Source organism: Convolutriloba macropyga, chromosome 13 (assembly GCF_964194025.1).
Source record: "Convolutriloba macropyga chromosome 13, txConMacr16.3, whole genome shotgun sequence".
NCBI classification, from domain to species: Eukaryota; Metazoa; Xenacoelomorpha; order Acoela; family Convolutidae; genus Convolutriloba; species Convolutriloba macropyga.
Genome location: NC_134480.1, coordinates 2,418,330 through 2,437,274, shown reverse-complemented (window position 1 = coordinate 2,437,274; position 18,945 = coordinate 2,418,330). Strand labels below are relative to the sequence as shown.

At 36.7% G+C, this 18,945-nt stretch overlaps 2 protein-coding genes across 2 annotated transcripts; both read right to left on the bottom strand.

The window, feature by feature from the left end:
- Positions 1-4,309: 4,309 nt before the first annotated feature.
- Positions 4,310-11,719, bottom strand: LOC142351417 (cystathionine beta-synthase-like). Its single transcript, XM_075403423.1, has 5 exons — positions 11,203-11,719; positions 8,978-9,134; positions 7,043-7,726; positions 6,543-6,683; positions 4,310-4,805 (listed from the first exon to the last, which is right to left on the bottom strand). The coding sequence occupies exons 1-5, from the start codon at positions 11,574-11,576 to the stop codon at positions 4,506-4,508; spliced, it is 1,656 nt and encodes a 551-aa protein (XP_075259538.1). The 5' UTR covers positions 11,577-11,719; the 3' UTR covers positions 4,310-4,505.
- A 4,341-nt stretch (positions 11,720-16,060) lies between these two features.
- Positions 16,061-18,927, bottom strand: LOC142351420 (uncharacterized). Its single transcript, XM_075403426.1, has 2 exons — positions 18,774-18,927; positions 16,061-17,013 (listed from the first exon to the last, which is right to left on the bottom strand). The coding sequence occupies exon 2, from the start codon at positions 16,890-16,892 to the stop codon at positions 16,350-16,352; it is 543 nt and encodes a 180-aa protein (XP_075259541.1). The 5' UTR covers positions 16,893-17,013; positions 18,774-18,927; the 3' UTR covers positions 16,061-16,349.
- Positions 18,928-18,945: the final 18 nt, after the last annotated feature.

Below are 18,945 nucleotides of genomic sequence, written 5' to 3'. Positions count from 1 at the left end.
GCGTTCGTTTCGAAATGGCATTTCGAGGGTTCAATTTTTCAAACATTAGTTCCAGGATTGGAGCCAGGTGCCCGTCTTCCTGTTCACGAAAATGGTTGAGCACCACAGTGTATCCACCAAGGGGACACAAGCCATTGCCTTTTCTTCATCCCAACGATTCAACCAAACAATACATACTGAATGCATTTTCAAATCCACCCAAGCTTTGTCTATCGGATTACGGAAACAATCGGGTTGACGTGCAACTCGCCCACACAGTCCTTGACCATCCAGTGCGTTCGCTGCTTAAATGGCTGCTTCGGCAAATCGTTGTATATCTTCGCGCTCCCAAAACCTTTTTTGCTATGTAATTGCTTAATCACGTAATTTGGAGTGCTCTTTTAAGCTTTGCGAAAACATTTTTTGTCTGACTTCAGGATAGCGTCCGAGTCTGAGTAGTTCCCTCAACATATCAGCCCGGATTCTGGTTTGAGTTAACTGATTTATATCCTTGTGACGAACCAGCAGTCTTTCGTTAGTTGCTGAAAGGTTTATGGAAACTGAACAAGCTTGAGATGACAGTCTAAAACTCGGCGATTCCGATATGTATTCTTCGTTTCTTTTGGGCGAGCAATGATTGCAGTTTTGAAAAAGTAAGTGGTACACACTTTTGATTGAGGCGTTAACTTATAAGTACTTTTTTTTAGTTTGTCAGAGAGCCCACCCTGAAGCATCCCCGTAGAATTTTGTGTTTTTATCGTTAGTGCTCAAAACCTAAACAAAATTGAAAAGTTCTTTGAAAAAAAGTGAGTGTGTCTGACAAATAAATATATACTGTTGACCCCCTTGCCCTCTCAAAGCTGTTTACAAAAGATGTTTTATGCGTACAATGATTAGTTTTTCTACCAGGTAATGAAGATAATGTTTCACTGAAATATAGCTATTAAAACAACCAAGCATGTATTGGTTCTCTAAATCAAAGAATTGAAGCTTAAATTATACAAGAAAATGTAATTACGAAGCAGAGAATTAATGAACACAATCAAATATTATCCCGTTAATCAAAATTAAAAATTAGATATAACTTACAACAGTTGCAGGTATCCCGATACCACTAAGTCAGAATGTTTTATTCCAATCAGAAACGTCGACTTTAATTTTTTTCCAACACACTTTTTACCTAAGAAAGTTGAACTCGTGTGTCAACTTCGTCTCTCAAACTATCACTATTTTATTTAACGGACCACTTTTTTTCAGATTCGCAAATCTCTTTCTGAGCATTTTTCTTGTGCCTAAGGGTACTCACCATTATTAGTTTTTTTTATCATAACAACGTAACGTGTTGTTCCTTTTAGAAGCTTTTGACATAACGTGTAAGTGTTATAGAGGCATAGAAGGTCAATCACAAGATGCAACTCATCTTATGTAAATGCTTGCTCGAGTCGACTGGAGTTGCGTGTTTAACTCGGCTTGATAGCTTCAGTATATGGCACACTTCGTTTTTTGTGCTAAACAAAATGTTTGCAAGTTTATGCATGCTAGTTTATACTCTCTCCCAGTTACGGATCCGCATCTGATTTAAACTATGAGTACTTTTTCATCTCCCTTAGTTTGGAGTAATGTTTAGTTTCAAACAAATTTCAACCCTCTCATTATGATCGTAAAAGAACAAAAGAAAGTTATTTCCTTCGGCCCCTTTCTCCTTGTAACGTAGCTTTAGTGCAAATACTGTGAGTTTAAAGGTAATTCCTCTGAATTCTTTACCTCTGAAAAAAGTCTTGGTAAATATTATGGCTATGGAAAAATGATGTTTTTTTAAAAAAAGGACAAACAATTCAATTATCCTTTTTTCCTTTGTTAGTTTTAAAAGCAAAAAGAACGGTTTCGATTACCGGGAAAAGGCTGTTGTTTGTTTCATTGCGTAGGCAATTGCCGCAGGAGTTCCCAATTAAAATTTCAGAGTGATCGGGTTTGAGGAAGAAAAAATTTGAGTGCTTGCGGGGGCTGATGAAAATTGTGAAGCTTATATCTTCAACGTTTTAGCAAGGTATGTTACGCTGAATAATAATCTCATGCTCAGTTGGATTTTAGTTTGGTAATAGCTTGCCATTTCTACAATGTGTGTTTATTGATTAGCCTCAAACTCGCTCTATTTAGCATAAATTGCTTGCTTTCATTTAATTTCTAATAGAAGCGCAATTGGAATTTCAATTTTACCAATAAATTCAAAAATTTTTTGCCATAATTCTTTTCCACACGACGCTAAAATTGATAAATAAATCAATTTCAAACGATTGTGTAGTCGGTATCTCAAGCCAAAACTAAGCCTTATTTTAAGATAGAATGAACTCAAAGACTTGCGTTTCCGGAACGCAAAATTTATCTTTCAAAAATTACATCAGGACCACGAAGCATATTAAAGCTGTTAAGCTCGAGCGACTTGTTAAACAATCTTACAGTGTTCAGGGAGCGCAACCCAACATTTAGGAAGTAGCATGTAATTGGGATTATTGCAGCGACACGATCTTTCATCGGCTTTTACGGGCCTTTTGGTTCAAGCAACTTGCCTTACACTTGATCGAATCTGTTACGAATTAAGCCTAGTTATTAACGAAAAGCTGTTACTGGAAAACAGTTGCTTCGAAGGCATCACTTAATTAGATTCTACAGTCTTGGGCACTATTGATTCCGATTTTAATTGCGTGTGCGCTACATTTAGCACAACTTTGATCGGAAACCTTAACTCAGGCTGAAAAATTGGAGAATTTATTGTTTTTTCCACGGAAAGAATACACTGACAACCGCTCATTAAAGTTAATGGGCACTGCCTCCCTTAGTGATGACCAAGATGATTTTAATTTTGTTACAACAACTGATTAGAGACTGCTAGCCCAAGCTTTCCGAACTAATATTTACTTGTTTTATGACAACGATGAGTTATAGCAAGCCTACTGGGATTGCTATACTGGAAACAAAATGGGCCCTAATAGAGGAGGAATTTACTTAAAGGCCGGCTTGGGAGGTGGAACAATACATTGTTTTATTGTGGTGGAACAATGTTTTTTTATGGGGCAAGGCCGGCATGGGTGGTGGAAAAATGCATTGTTTTGTTGCATTGGGTAAGATGTTGATAACATTATTGATGAAACCGAACCAGCACACACATGACAATGATTTAAATTGAATTTGAGTTAACTATTACTCAGCATGGGACCGCTCAGTCTGTAATATCTCTTAATTCTCATTAACGTTTTTTGCTATGGCGTTCCATCTTCGGACAAGTCGCTATCATGAGTCGGTTGATACTCTTGTTGATCGTGTTGTTGCTGTTGTTGTTCGTGTTGCTGCTGTTGTTCCTCGTGTTGCTGATGTTGTTGTTTGTTTTCCTGATGTTGTTGTGAGGACTTCTTTCACAAGGTAGATTTGCTGCTCCTCGTCCGTTTCTTTGTTTTTGTCTTCAGACACCCGGAAATGTTCCGCCCGTGGGGTTTTTCCTGCGATCGGAGGGAGCTTTACTGACTGGTGCCTTCCCATGTCGCGTTTTGACGATTTTGGTGTCCATAACACGAGCGAGCTATTAATTATTAAAACCTGGCAAACACATTCGGATAAGGGAATTAGGAGCAGGTCCAATAATGAAAACTAACTATGTTCAGTTTTTAACTGAATAAAAGGGCAAAACATTATTTTCCTTTTTTTGTAGTTTCAGTGAGCTAAATTTTAACATGAATGACCTCGAGGTTTTCCAACTCGAAATATCTTGGTTGTATTTGCCTTGCCCCAAATCGGGCCACAATTTTGTGTGCATTTTATCAGGTGTTATTTGTCTTGCAAAACGCCATATTTGGTATTGTTGGGCATTTGTGTGCTAATTTGGTCTTATTTTTGTTAAAGCCACGTGTTTTAGTCTGAAGTGTTTGTTTGGTTAGCCCGAGTATCTGCAGTGATTAGCGCGCATATCTGTATTTGAGACTTGTCAAAAACCGGACCTATTGTCTTACCCGCGAAAACTCTGGGTGTGAAAGATTAAATGTGATTCACAAAAGTGTCCACGATCAATATATTTATCTGTGTGTGCATGTGTGTGTGTGCGTGAAAAAAAATCGGAACTTAAAGCTTTTTTCATTAATAAAAATCAAAGAGAAATGTTTTTCTCTGTATGAAAGCTTTGAAGAAAATTTTTTAGACATATTGCAAAGGTTTAACATTTAAGAATGGTCAATAGAGTTCATGTTTTTCTTGCTTCGTAATCGAATTTGTTCTCATATCGTATTCTAAACAAAAATACAAAAAAAACTGATATTTTAAAAATGGTTGCTGTATTGTTTTAAAGTCTTTATCTAACTTTGAAAATGACAATATCTGATGTATAGCTGTTAAAATATGCTTATTATGAAAAATCTCCTGATATTGAAGTTCTAAACTAACTAAGAAACTGACAGTGTCGGTTATATAACTACAAACTAAAAATATGCGAATGTTCGAAGAACATAAAAAGAGACCAATGGGTCACAAAAGGGTCAACCTCAGCTTATCTGCTCGTTATTTGTAATGAAGTTGAGCAAATCGATCTGTGTCACCAAAGACACGATCATCTCTTTCATCTTAAAAGATTTGTCATCACCCCAATTCTTCTGTGAGTTCACAACCAGGGCAAAAGAGTTCAGCTCCAGGATTTTGGATAATTTGCCCAACGTACAGTCTTGTGACACTTTGCAAAATTGGCGATAGATGACGTCAGAGACTGGACTGGATTCCTGAATGACTCCAGCGATTATTTTGGCCATGATATTGCCAAGAGTTGCCACTCCGACTATGGTTCCGTCCTGAAATCGTTGAAAAAACACTGATCAGAGAAAAATAATACTGTTTCAGACTATCGATTTTTAGTGGGGAAATTTCTATTTTCACAGTTTCCTATTTTAAGCGGTGAAAAATTTTCACAGCTACCAACAACGAACGGCCAGGTCGAGGTCCTGGTTCAAAAGTGCCTACCCAGGTTGAGGTCGCGCTCGAAACTGCCTCTGATCAGACCGTCCCAGACCGAAGTGACCTCTGATCAGGTGCGCTCGAAAATCATTGTGCGCTCGAAGTGCGCTCGAAGCCGCCTCTAATCAGACGAGTTCCAGACCGAAGTGACCTCTGATCAGACTAGTGTGCGCTCGAAAATCATTGTGCGCTCGAAGTGCGCTCGAAGCCGCCTCTGATCAGAGGAGTTCCAGACCAAAATGAGCTCTGATCAGATAAGTATCAGACCATTGTCCAGAATAATATGCATGGATGATCTCTGCAGATATTTAATAACAGTAATATTGCACGAACATAGCAAGAAATGCAACCAACAAGGCCACGCAACTTAGATTTGTGGCGGAACAAACAACTACCACTGCAAATCAAGGTAATGTAAGACTCACAGACTCAAACTTCAACTAAATAATACTTATGTTTTAAAGCGGTAACCTACGGTCCAGTCTAAAGTGCGCTAGAAGCGTTTTCCAGACCATCCCTAGTCGAATATTAATGGAAAATTTATTTAAAAATTCAAATTTTTTTGAAATTAATGGATTATTTGTAAATATTTATAAACTTCTAGAAGATAAGGCAAGAGTTTACAAATTTTTACAAATTAATGCAAACGTTTCGCAACTTTTTGTAAAAATTTGTAATAAATAATGCATCTTTTTTAATGTATTTATAAATTTTTTATAAATTTTTATAAACTTTCCATTCATTTTCGACTAGGGATGTAATTCGAGCGCACCGAAGATCGTCTGATCAGGGGTCACTTCGGTGTGGCTACCTCGACCTGGGTATGATCAGACCATTGCAGACCATAAATATTTATGATCAGACCCATCCAGACAATAATCATCCATGATCAGACAGAATCTCATTCAAAATTGTTGGCGCGATAACGTCCTCGTTCAAAGTTAGCAATGAACAGACTTTGCCTCGTTAGAAATATTGGAGCTTTTTGTCTCTACAAAACTTTTGGGTGAGTTTTTGGCTGGTTCAAAATCAGCTGTGATCAGACTCTTCTGCGCTCAAACTGCGATTGCATTTTTGAAACAACCATTGAGATGAATGCGGTGAAATTTTGTAAGAATTACTGTTTGTAGCGTCGATTGGGATGAATGCACGGCAAATTTCCGCAAAATTTCCGACACTACATCTATTTCATCCCTTTTCTTGCTCTGTCTATAAAAATACCGTGCTCGACTTAAATTGGCTAAGATCAGACCCTGCCTGGTTTCATTATCAGACTTTGCCTTGTTCAAAATTAGCATTGATCAGACTTTATGCACGCTTATAACATGTCCTCGACCGTTGATTTTGAACGCATCGCACCCCCTTTCTCTGCGTTTTTGATGGTCTAATTATAAGTGATTTTGAACGAGGACCTCAACCGGGGGTGAAATTAAAAATTAATGGTGCTATCTCTTATAACTAATTCAGTGTTTGCATTTAAGATTAACACCCGGGTTTGAAAGTGTTCGCAATTTTTAAAATTAGCACCCGTTTGTGGGGACAAACCTAGCATGGGATCAGCACGATAATGTTACCTGGTCGACAACAGGTATCTGGTCAACTCCGAGGTCTCTCATCAGATTGACAACCAGTTGACAGGTGACCCTGGGACCCACAGTCTCTGGGATGATAGTGGGCAGATCTGAGACTCTCTTTTTACGCCACCACCTTTCTGTCTAAAATAAAAAAAACACAACTTACAGCCCTCCGGCACCTAATTAGTATCAGTCTAAAAATGACAGATTTTCTACTTTTTTCGACAATGTGTTGCATCTATAGTCGAGGAATCAAAGTTTGGCATTTTTTGTGATCGTGTTTTTTTTTCAAAATATTTAATTAGTAAAAAAGATTGCCGTTAGAAGCTGGAAGGATTCTGTGGTATATAACTTTAAAGGCAACAGATATTTCTACTCTATGTCAATGTAAATCTTATTTTATTTTGCAATTATTATTAGTCTCGAGTGCACCTCCCCCCCCCCCCCCCCCCTCACTCCCTCCCTCTCCAAAATACCCTGGAGAGATTAATGCTACTTACTAGTTCTAACGGGTCATCCATAAAACTCCTTTCAATCATCCAGTCATCCGAAAGGTACTTTGTCATGTAGTTCCTTATTGAGTCTGGAAACACCATCACAACCCGGCTACCGTCTGGCATCTTTCTGGCCTGCTGCAACGCCACCGACAAAATAGTCCCGGAACTTCCCCCAACTAACAACCCTTCTTCCCGCATTAACTTCCGCCCGCAATCAAACGATTCGTTATCGTCTGTCTTAAACCAGACATCGACCACACTTTGATCCAAAACAGTCGGTATGAAATCATACCCTATTCCTTCAACTTCGTAGAACCCGCCTTCATTTTTCACACCTTTGTTCATTTCGGGAGGCGCTAGAATTGACCCGTAAGGGTCACCACATACCACTTTGATGCCTGGAACTTTTTCCTTAAGTTTCCGGCCGATACCAGTTACGGTTCCGCCGGTTCCTGGACTCAAGACGACGGCATCAATTTTGTGCTCCATCTGAGCCAGGATTTCTTCGGCAGTTTCGTCATAATGGGCGAGTGGGTTCGCGGCGTTTGTGTACTGGTCTAAAATGACTGAATTTTCTATCTGTCTGCAGAGCTTTTGGGCTACGCTGATATGGGACTCGGGACTGTCGTATCTGGCGGCTGTTGGGGTACGAACGATCTCTGCGCCCAGAGCTCTTAAGATGTTGACCTTTAGAAAAAACAATCACTGCTAAGGAGAAATTCATAATGGAATGAATGGCTATGCACAAATAGTCCCAAAATTGCATAATGAATTAAAATTGATTAAATTATGTTAGGATTACAAATCTTGGTTACTATAAATTCTTTGTCAGTTTGAATCATAGAAACTGTGAAGAAGATGATCAACCGTTGAAAAAAGAACCTTATGAAAATTTCACGAGAGAAAAACTTGACATTTGTATTAGATCAAGCATCAGTTGAAAATTGAACCAAAACTCGGCTAACAAGAGACTCATTGACTCCTTCAATAAAAAAAAATTGGATACCGGATGCTTAACTTCGAATCCATGCAAAATCGTTTCTGAGGTGTAGATCGTAGACAACCTTCTGCAAATTGAGGTTAGATCACTGATCAATAATTTTAAAGATAATTGGAAGATTATATACCCTAACAACTATACTCAAGTCAAGACCTAGACCCCCGTGTAAAGACCCAAAATGTCAAGGGGGCCATTACGAGCGTCTACTGGTACCAAGAAAAAACTAATTTTAAAGATTGTGGCAGGCACCTCCTCCAGTCTTTTGCCGCACAATGAGGAAAGCGCTTAAATAACGTGAAAGTAGTGACGCGGCAATATTTATCCAAATTACATGCCCTAGTTGAAAAATTTTCGGTTTTTAAACATAAAAAATCATTGTTATCGTCGTTTTTTTCTAGCCAAAATGACGAAATTTCCTATAATTTTTTCGTCGGTATCGTCGTTTTTGTTCGGTATTTAACAAAAGAAAGATTCGGTATCGTCGTTTTTAAACTTAATTCAACCTTAACTTTAATTCAACCTAATTGAAAGTTGCTGGGAAAAATTTAATAATTAATACGCCATAGAGTAAAACTGGAAAAATTGGTCAGTTATCTGACCTCGGATGACTTAACTTGGATTTCCACACTGAAACCAGACTAAACGTTCATATAAGCTATCACATTCGTTTTGGTTTTATGACTTTTCAAAAGAACAACTAAATAAAGAAGCTTTCAGAAAAAAAGAGATTGCTAAAAAGTCGGAAATTTTGCTCACACGCTTTTTCACACACAAAATTGTGTAATTATTTCAGCACACGAGAGAAAATGCTTAATTTCACAAATGAGTTTTGAAATGTACAAAAAGTCTATGCAAAGTTTTTTCATAGGCACAGTCACAATTACAATTATACGCAATTCAAAAATGTCTGTAATAGTTAAAAACGTCAAATTTCGTACCTTTTCATTGCTCATTTTCTCTGGCATGACAATAATGCACCTGTACCCCCTGACAGCTGCGACTAGAGCCAGGCCAATGCCAGTATTTCCAGAGGTGGGCTCTATAATTGTGGACCCCTCCCTCAACACACCACTCTTTTCTGCATCCTCCACCATTCTGCAACACGAAACAGACTTTTAGATTTCGGAAAATAAAGTTATTGAAATGTAAATGTTTAACCAAACTTGTTAAGGTTACAAAAATTTGAATTTTCATTTTATAGATATAAAAAACTGACAACTTGGAGTATAGAAGCTTCAATTTTTAACCTCTTCATTGAAGTTGCAAAATTGTTTGTAGCCACGCGATATTAAATTCAACTTTATTTTTCACTATTTCCAATATTTTGCCAATTAGAAATACACAACTTACAGCCCTCCGGCACTTAATTAGTATCAGTCTAAAAATGACAAATTTTCTACTTTTTTCGACAGTGTGTTGCATCTCTAGTCGAGGCATCAATAATTGGCATTTTTTTTTGAGATCGTATTTTTTTCAAAATATTTAATTAGTCAACATTTAATAAATTCAACATTATTTTTCACCATTTCCAATACGCCCTCACAGAAGAAATACTATTGACAACCCCGAGTTTGTACATGAAAATTGGGATTCTATTCTGTTCCCCCCCCCAGTGTTTTTTACGCACCCAGTAACGAATTATATGTTGCTATATAGCACTTTACTATGTATAAATTAGCACGTGCGGCGGGGGGCGTAAAAGATATAAACCTACTAAAATGTTTCAACAAAAAATTAAGTTTGACTATAATTCCGAGTCTTTTCTTAGCTCTTTTGGAAAATTGTGTTTGAAATCTTAGGTTCAAGATGTCATTCAAAGCCTATACTAAAAATTACACAGTTACATATATATTCTCGTTTAATATTTAACATATCCTATGTTGTAGTTGGAACATAATGTACCTACAAGGATTTATCTATTAGTATTGTCGGCCAATAATAATACCACCAATACAGTTAAAAAACAATATATAATGATAGCTGCTAGATTTCTGAAGCTTTTTGAGTAATATCCATTCAGATACCTCGAGCGTAGCTATAACAATTAATTCTTCGAATTATTGATTTTACATTCAGAGGAGTACAAGATATATGAGCTCAACATGTTTTTATAACATCAGAAGAGAGATCAATTATTAAAACTGTTTCATATTGAGAAGACCTTAGTGCAACGAACAACAGATTTCAGAAAAATCACGCTAACAAAAGAACTTTTTTCAAAATTTGATGTAAGAGAAGCACAAAAATGCGACAATATGCTCCCCCTCAATTTTTTTTTTCAACTTAGTATGGCATAAAAAATATTTCATTAATTTATGTGTTGATGTGTTGAATATGGGACTATATGAAAACAAATTAATTATAACCAACGCTCATTTTAGATATAAACGAACAATAAAGTTTTTTGGGCATTAGTTTATAATAAAAATTTAATATAATTTTATAACAACTTTCGTTCGTAATAATAAGTTTCATTTTGCTTTACGACTGTAATGTACAATTTATCAGTCAGATATGTTCGTTTACTGTTGAAAATCAGCGTTCATTTTATGGTTAGCTTGAAATGGTTTTTAGTTGAGGCAAGTTCTGCCCACAAATTGGTATGCTAGGATTATTGAAATAATGCTGAAGCAGATTTGACAACAAGAGACAAAAAAAATGGATGAAACAACAAGAGATAAGAGAGATGAAGATGTGTATCAACCAGAGGAGATATCAAATTCACAAGCTTCCAATATTCTCAAAACTGGGGTGAGATGTATAGTGCTACATGTGCTACAAAACTCATATATTTTTTTCTTGCTATACGATGCAATACCGCTGTGCTATTGCCATACTTTATACCCACATAAAGGATCAACTGACGAGACCATGCCAAATGGCAAGAAGTATAAAGCTTCACTAAAAAAGCAGGAAAATTGCAATAGCAGAACTTTTTACCTTATATCTTACAAGAAAAAACATGCGACAATATATACATAAGAAGGTATTAGAGAGTAAAAATGAAAGTAATGTAATGATAGAGAATTTAACCCAATTTGGTTTTAACTAGTATTGTAAATCCTTAACGTGTAATGAGTTTTAGTTTCAGTTCCAATCAAGTTACAACAGCGCATACCAAGCAAATTACCCTGAAATGAAACCTGTACCCGACATTTCTTACCTTTTTGCAATCCTGTCCTTAATACTTCCCCCCGCATTCATGTATTCACACTTAGCCCAGAGTTCCACATTTAAACCCTCTGCCTTTTCGATTTTGTTCAGCCGCACCAGGGGTGTAAGTCCAATCAAATCAACCGCCGTTTGGACTGTTTTCAACTTCTCTTCACCTGTAAAAACTTTGTGACTGTGAGGGGAGTGACCGGGGTTCGAACCCAGGTGCCAAGTACAACGGCTGGTGCGATCCGGCGCTTTCCACTCGAACGAATCGCTCCATATTTCCTTGATTTTGGCCTGTTCCGGTTCTAAATCAGCTTGATCGCTGGTATGCATGTTAAAAGCTGTGTCAAAAGCTAACTTATCAGACCTCAAGCTCATAAATGAATTTGCCCGATAATAAAATTATTTAGTTCAGATAACGTAACTTTTATAAGATATGGAGTTATTAAATTAATGGTTTAATATATTCCAGAGTTTTGAAGATTTAGGGAGGTCAAATATGAGATTAAAAGAGGGAGTTTACTAACTTCTAAACCTACTAGAATAATATAATATTTGAAGTGAGTGTTGAAATAACAAGATATATAATCTCTTTATCTATTTTGATCAAATAAAAGTTCACTCCAATATTTGACAAAATGATTTGGGGTTTAACAATGGTCGTACCATTTATGTTTATAGTACCAAAATACCCTGATAAAATCTGCGTTGAAATATTCTCATCACGTGACTTTGTCTGTTTGAGAGGCAACAAGAATGGCGTCTTTACTCTTCTTATCCAAAATCATAGACAGAAGGCGTACTCCACAAGTAAGATACATTAAAAAGTAATAATTATCATAACTAGTTTTAATAATAATGAACTTATTACTTCAACATTTCATCCATCAACAGTCGATATTTCATTCGCCACCGTACGTTCCAGCGTATATTTCAGATTTTGAAATGAGCGGAGTGATTGTGAAAAATTGTATAGAAAAAATGATGATAACTAACCAGACTTTTCGGAAAATCACAACAGAAAGGAGAATTTTTCGGAAACGAGATTTATTTCTATTTCAAGCGCCGCACAGCTAATTCTTAATTCATTTTCTGCACTTTTTCTTTCTGCTTTTAGTATTGCCAGATATCGAGGAGTTAAACTTAGGCAAAAGTAGGGCAATTTTAATTGACGAAACATTATTATTATTATTATTATTATTTGTTGCTCTATTTTGATTGTCCAGCGATATAGTGCAAGGAGTGAGAGGGAAAAGTTAAACCCTCCATACCAAACGTTATTCTATTTCTCAATTTATTATCATTACGGGTGTCTACCGGCAACAAATTTGAGTAAATTTACTCGTTTTTATTACCAGATTTCAATTCTCCTTTGTTAATATATTGTGCGGGTGAAACAAACTTACTAACTTCGCGAACGAAAAAATCGGTGCCTCCTATGGAAACTCTAGTCAGTATTTTTCATTTTTAAACATGAAATTGAAAAGTGAAAACTGCTTTCCACCGCAAAATATGTTTGACGGAAGCGCGCTCAGCAAAGAATTGTGCGGCAGATTAAATGTAGTATAATCCCGACCTAAAACATTGAATCATAAAATTGAGCAGCGAAAGGATTAAAGGGATTATAATTTTTTTTGAAATGACCTAATAGACGAACGTACAAACTTTTCATATTTATTTGATCCCATTTGTCATTTTAAGGCTTTTAATTGCTTTGAGGAAACCACGTTCACAAAAATTAAGCACTTTCCGGATTGAACGGAAATTGAGACTGGAACGCACCGGCCGTGTTCTTTGTAAATAGTTTTTTTCGTTACTGGTAGACACTCATAATTATCCAGTTGTTTAAAAGCTGCTCTTTTACAAATACCATAAAATCTGAGGGTTTTAAAAAATAATGAGATTTGAAGGCAAGAAGAGAGAAAGGACGAAATAGACAAATTAATCTATTAGTTTCGTTTCAATGAGTCAAGATTAAAACTTTTTCCTAATACTTCTATCTTTTTCAGTTATTCAAGGAAACTGACTACAAATTTGAAAAAAAAAACATTGAAGATTCTGCTTGGGATTTTGCTTTTCCTCGACTCGATTGCTATGAAAGCGTCATCAATGGCAATGTTAAAATGGAATTAAAAACGGTCAACCGTTTTTAATTCCTTCGTTTAATCTCAACTTAACAGCAGATACTTCAATCTTAATCATTATCAACTTTTTCATTTTTTTTGTGATTGATGCTGAAACGATACACTAAAGCAATAACTTTAAATTTCTCATATTGGCCTCATATCTTCTAACGGCAAGAGACAATACCGACGAAAACTGGACGATTTTCCATCAACCGATTAACGTGGCTTAATTTTACCTTAACCTTGACAACGGAGCTCATTAATTCAAAAAGGGTATTCAATTGAGGATAACTTAGATCAATTACACTACACGCACATGAAGACACAAGAAAGAAGTTAAGGATGGATAAATCTGAACGCTCGCTCAATTAAAAGTTTTGTAGAAAAACAATTAGCTGATGTATTTGCTCCAGCAAACGAAAACAACCATTGAAAGCCGACAGTTTTCCATTTTCCTTTTTTCCAAAGGAATATCCCGAAGACCTTAAAAATGGACCGTTGAAGCTTCGCGGCATTTTCTCTAACATGTATTTACATTTCAAAAAGAGCAGTAAAAGATTCAAATTCAGAAGCAGTAGGGAATAAATAAAACAAAATATGTGCTTAAGAGGCAAAAGGTATTATAAAAATTCCGAGAACTAGACAAGCTCGTGTAAAATTTAAGATTGAAAGTTCTTCTGGTGGCTTATCTGGCAACTAATTAAAAGCAAATAACAGAAAAATAAATTTATTTGCTGCGCAATTGTAAATCATCTTATTTTGACCAAGCAAATTCATTTCTGTCCTTACCTAGAAAAAATTGCAGAGCTTAATTTGTGGTGCTTTAAAACAGACCATGAATTGGTCTTCTTTTTAAAAAAGAATTTTTTTTAAATATGCAAATTTTTTCTCAAACGACAACCGTTACTCAATTCTACCATAGCTTAATTGAAAAGAGGTAATAGTTTAACCAAATGAGTTTTACCAAATTTAACTGATTTTATTATAACCTATTATAGACCACTTCAGTTGTCTGATTTGCAAACAACCTTAGATTGTGAATGCAAGAGAAAGCAACTTTAAATTGCAAATGCGAGCAATTTAGCTCAAGTTGAGGTGCCATCCGGAAGTGACCTCTGATCAGACCATCCCAAGGAAAATTATCCTCTGATCAGACCAAAATCTACTCGAAACAACATGTGAGCTCTCATTGCGCTCGAAGTTATCTGTGACCAGACCTTGACAGACGGAAATGATATGCAGTTCAGAAATTTTACAGACCATTGTGCTGACGTTTGTGCGCTCGAATTAACCTCTGATCAGACCTTCTCAGCCAGTAGAAAAAGTACGCCTAGACTTCTTAGAAAAAACATCATTTTCACCAGGAAACCCCCACTTATTTTATATGGCTTATTTTGTAATCAAACTTTTAGAATTTTTTCGGATCAGGGAGTTGTTTAAAGTGAATCAAAAATAGTACAATCGGGAAATGAACTCTGATCAGACCATCACGACCGTAGTGACCTCTTATCATACTTTTGTAAGCTTGAACCCAAATCCAGACCCTGTAATTTTGGTCTGGGAACACACCGTGTGAGTTGGACTTTGGTCTGATCAGAGGTCACTTCCGGATGGGACCTCAACCTTGGAGGTCATGCAAAACTGAAAACGTCAAGGACGAATAAGTTAATCGAAACGTCTAAACTTTCAGGCAAAGGTTTCGCAGAAACGAGAAACAAGAATAACAAAAATGGTTCCAACTTTGTTCAAGTGTCGTTACTATTGACAGGGTAGATTTTTATTGTTCAGAGGCAAGAATCATGTTGTTTTACCTCAACCTGTGGAAAGTGAGGTAATGATAGACGGAAACAAAGGCTAAGAACAATAAATTAAGATAAACATATGAAGTACAAATAGCAGTATGTGTTATGGTATGTCAGTGTTTGTTTTGTTTTTTTTTACTGCACTAACGGAGCTGTTTTTTGGGAAACGACGGGGCGGAGTTGGTGGATTGGGTGGATTCAATCCAATTTTATCAACATATTGACGTACTTTTATAACTGGCATTGGTCTTACAACTAAATTTTCAATAGAAGGAACAATTAAACAATAAAGATAATTTGTAGCATTGAAAGAAAAACACAATTATGCACTAATTGTATTTCACAAAAATTTGAGCACAATAGAACAAAGTTTAGCTTTTAGCAATGCAACAAATTAAACAAATCGATGAGTTGAAAGTTTGAAAGATTTTTTTAAACCGCTGATTTTTTCGATATTAGACTTTGTTGAGTTGTGCTCGGTTACTAGCTCACAGGCTAATACTATAGGCTCAAAGTATGTTGACGTATCCAAAATTAATCAAAATCTAAAACTAATTTTCCTCTATCGGCCCGTGAGCTAAAAATTGTTCCAAATCTTGCTTAAAACATTTAGCTTTAAAAGTTTTTGATGAATTTGAAACAATAATCAAAAGACATCAATTTTAGATTTTTGCTCACAATTTTGAGACGTTTTTTCTGGGTAAGGGGCTTTGAGGGAAAGACGTGAGGTGGGTTGGATTAACAATGGCAGCAGCAATTTGAACATTTTTTAAGTAATTTTGCATTCTGCAAAGAGGCGATGAAACTGTTTCCTCCCCCCCCCCCCCCACTAAAGTAAGAAATTGGGGTCTTCTCGACCATAGGCCCCCATAGCCATAATATGTATAACTAGTTCAGTGAAAGCAAATATTTCGTTCTCAATTTTCTTTTCGGGGTGTGTGTGTGTGTGTGTGTGTGTGGGGGGGGGGGACAGAAGGAAACAACAAATGCGCATTTAGTTTGTTTTTAAAACAATAACATTAAAATGACATAGAGTAACAAATTTCATATTTAGCACCTTGTCGGTTTTGACACTGAGGAAGTTTATAACAATTAATCACATTTATTAACCAAATCATAATCAGCAGTTTAGTAGTTTTATGCCGAGAAAAATCAAAAATCCAAAATTTGACCTTTGGATTTTGAAAATTTGAAGTAGCAAATGATTATAGTGGGTTCAAATATCAAGCACTAGTTTCCATATAACCCATTGTCCGGAAGACCCCATTTTGGTCTATATATTCCTCCCCGCCCGATATCGTCGTAACTTGGGGCGAAAACATGACTTGACCTTTGTGACTTCTAGATTTGGTGGGTAATGTCGACCTCCCAGTAGCTGTTGAGTAATCTGGGTTCTGTTTTAAAGCGGAGGTCATGGTCTGTGGGAATGATACAGGATATGCTTCGTTAATTTGAACAGGTGTGTACAACATCGTAGGCGGGGGTACCGCGTGCCCGTTAAAACACTTATCTTTATAATGCGCCGCACGTGACCGATTTTTCTGCCTCCTAGCCAGCAAAATTGCAATTACAAGTGCTACAACGATTGACACGATAGCCAGAACTGAGAATATAGGAACTATCGGAACCGCAACGTCAGTCATTTCTGGGTTCTGTTGGTTACGGTCTGGGGCTTCGTTTGAAGGTTCCACAAACGGAACAAAAGCTACGACTGTTCCATGGTCGTCCCTCTCAATTGATGCAGCTTCCTTTGGCAGGGACGCCATTGTGTCGAAATTCGATAGAGAAGAGTCTTGTCGAACTGACCTGGACAAGGGTTCATTATGGAAGCCTCTGGATATTTCATCCGGATCTGCGTCCCGGCGCGCTTTGAAAATCTTCGTGGACCTAAAAATTTAAAATTTTATCAAAAGTAAAGATTCGTCCACAAGTTTAATTGCTATGTTGTAAGGAATCGTTAGCAAAAATGCCACAAAATGTGAAAATTGTTTCAAGGTTCATTTATAACCAAGCTTCAGTTTTAGCAATTTCAAAACAGGATCTTTTACAGATTGTAGCTGAAACGAATTGCTTTTAAACGACCTAGGAGGAATCGGCTTTTAGTAGCAACTAGCTTAAGCTTTATGAACCCCAGTCTCACTGAGGAAACAAGGAGTCAAAAATGGGTGGCAAAAAGTATAAGAGGACAGCGCGTTATCAGATTTAACTAATATCAACATTGAAAAATGCAGCTTTTGCTTCATACTGAATGAAAATAATGATTTCATGCGTTTCGAGCCGGGACTGAACGTCAAGTCTTAATCAGTACTGATTCAGTGAAATTGCAAGTCTTGTATCAGTACTGTATCAGAGCTATGATCATGTCACTTTTTAGACTTGGCGCGTCTCAAATCAAGTCTTAAGTCATTACAAGTCATGGATCAAGTATTGAGCACAGTTTTTATTTTGGTTTGCTTTCGCTTGGTAGCGAAAGAAGAAGGCCACCACTTACAGTGGCCTACCTAACGCTCCAAAAACGCTCCAAAAGGAAGAAAGATGTACAAGAAAATACGAGCACTTCCACAAAGTTCACGTGATAGAGAATGAAAAAATTCTGATATCGCCCAAAGTCATGGCCAATTTTTCTGCCCAACGAAAAACAATTTGGTTTCGGGGTGAATATATGGGACATTTCAAGTTGGTGTATGCTCGATTCAGAAATAGCTTGATCACATTATCAAAAACTTAAAAAATGTTCACCAATTTTTGCTAATTTCGAAATGCATTAATTACAAATAATTTCTTCTTAAAACTCTACTTTGTCTAACTGCGCAATAATCAAGACTTGTCAAGTCTTTGTCAAGACTTGATTCAAAACTTGCCAAGTCTTGGCCAAGACTTGACTTAGATTTGACAAGTCTTGAGCAAGTCTTGACATGTCTTTGCAAGTGTTAAGACCTGAGATAAGACGTATTCAGTACTGATTTGTCAAAACAAGACGTGCATCTCACTGGAGAAGTACTGATCAAGACTTGAAATTCATTCCGGGAGAGCAAAGTGGAAAAATTTTAATCAAAGTGAACAAAAATTGATACATAGGTTATAGGTATCTAGTAAACGAGACAATTTTTATGATAAACAATAATAGTAACAATAATAGTCTATATGTGTTTTTGTTACTGTTTGCTGGCGTGTCCCCAGTGGGTTCTTGATTTATATTTAATTGGAGAACTAATGTATTCTTGTTTTCTTTTTCATAAGGCAACTCGCATCAGACAAACTTCTCCGAAAATACAGGCAATTGGGATCAATTCTGTTCCCCCCCCCCAGGTAATTGGGCGTATATCTTTTTCGGCCCCAGGAGTACATACTTTTTTATCTACACAATAACGAGCTATATATCAATACATAGTTTGTAACTGGGGGCGTAAAAAACTATCGGTGATGGCGAAATAGATCCAGAAAATATCGCCCTTTTAGGTCAACGGGGTCTAGGACCTTACACTCATCCAACTTTCGAGAGTAATGAGGGCGAAATTTAAAGGAGAAAAACACATTTTAAAAGGAAAGTAATCAAATTTTCACTTCATTTCACCGCAATTCGGATGTTTTTTTTTCAGCAAACCTCAGCCTGAAAGAAAAATGACAAAATTAAAGCGGCAAATTACCTGTAGAATATGACTTGTATAACCCAGTGATTGTAAGCGGTCTCTGACCCATCCAAAAGAACCCGACGATGACGAAGAAAAGCGATCGTTATTGTCACTGTTGCTCTTTTTGTTTTTGTCGAATAGTGGCGACGATGAGAACTCGATTAGAAGTCCGTTTTACATTGACATT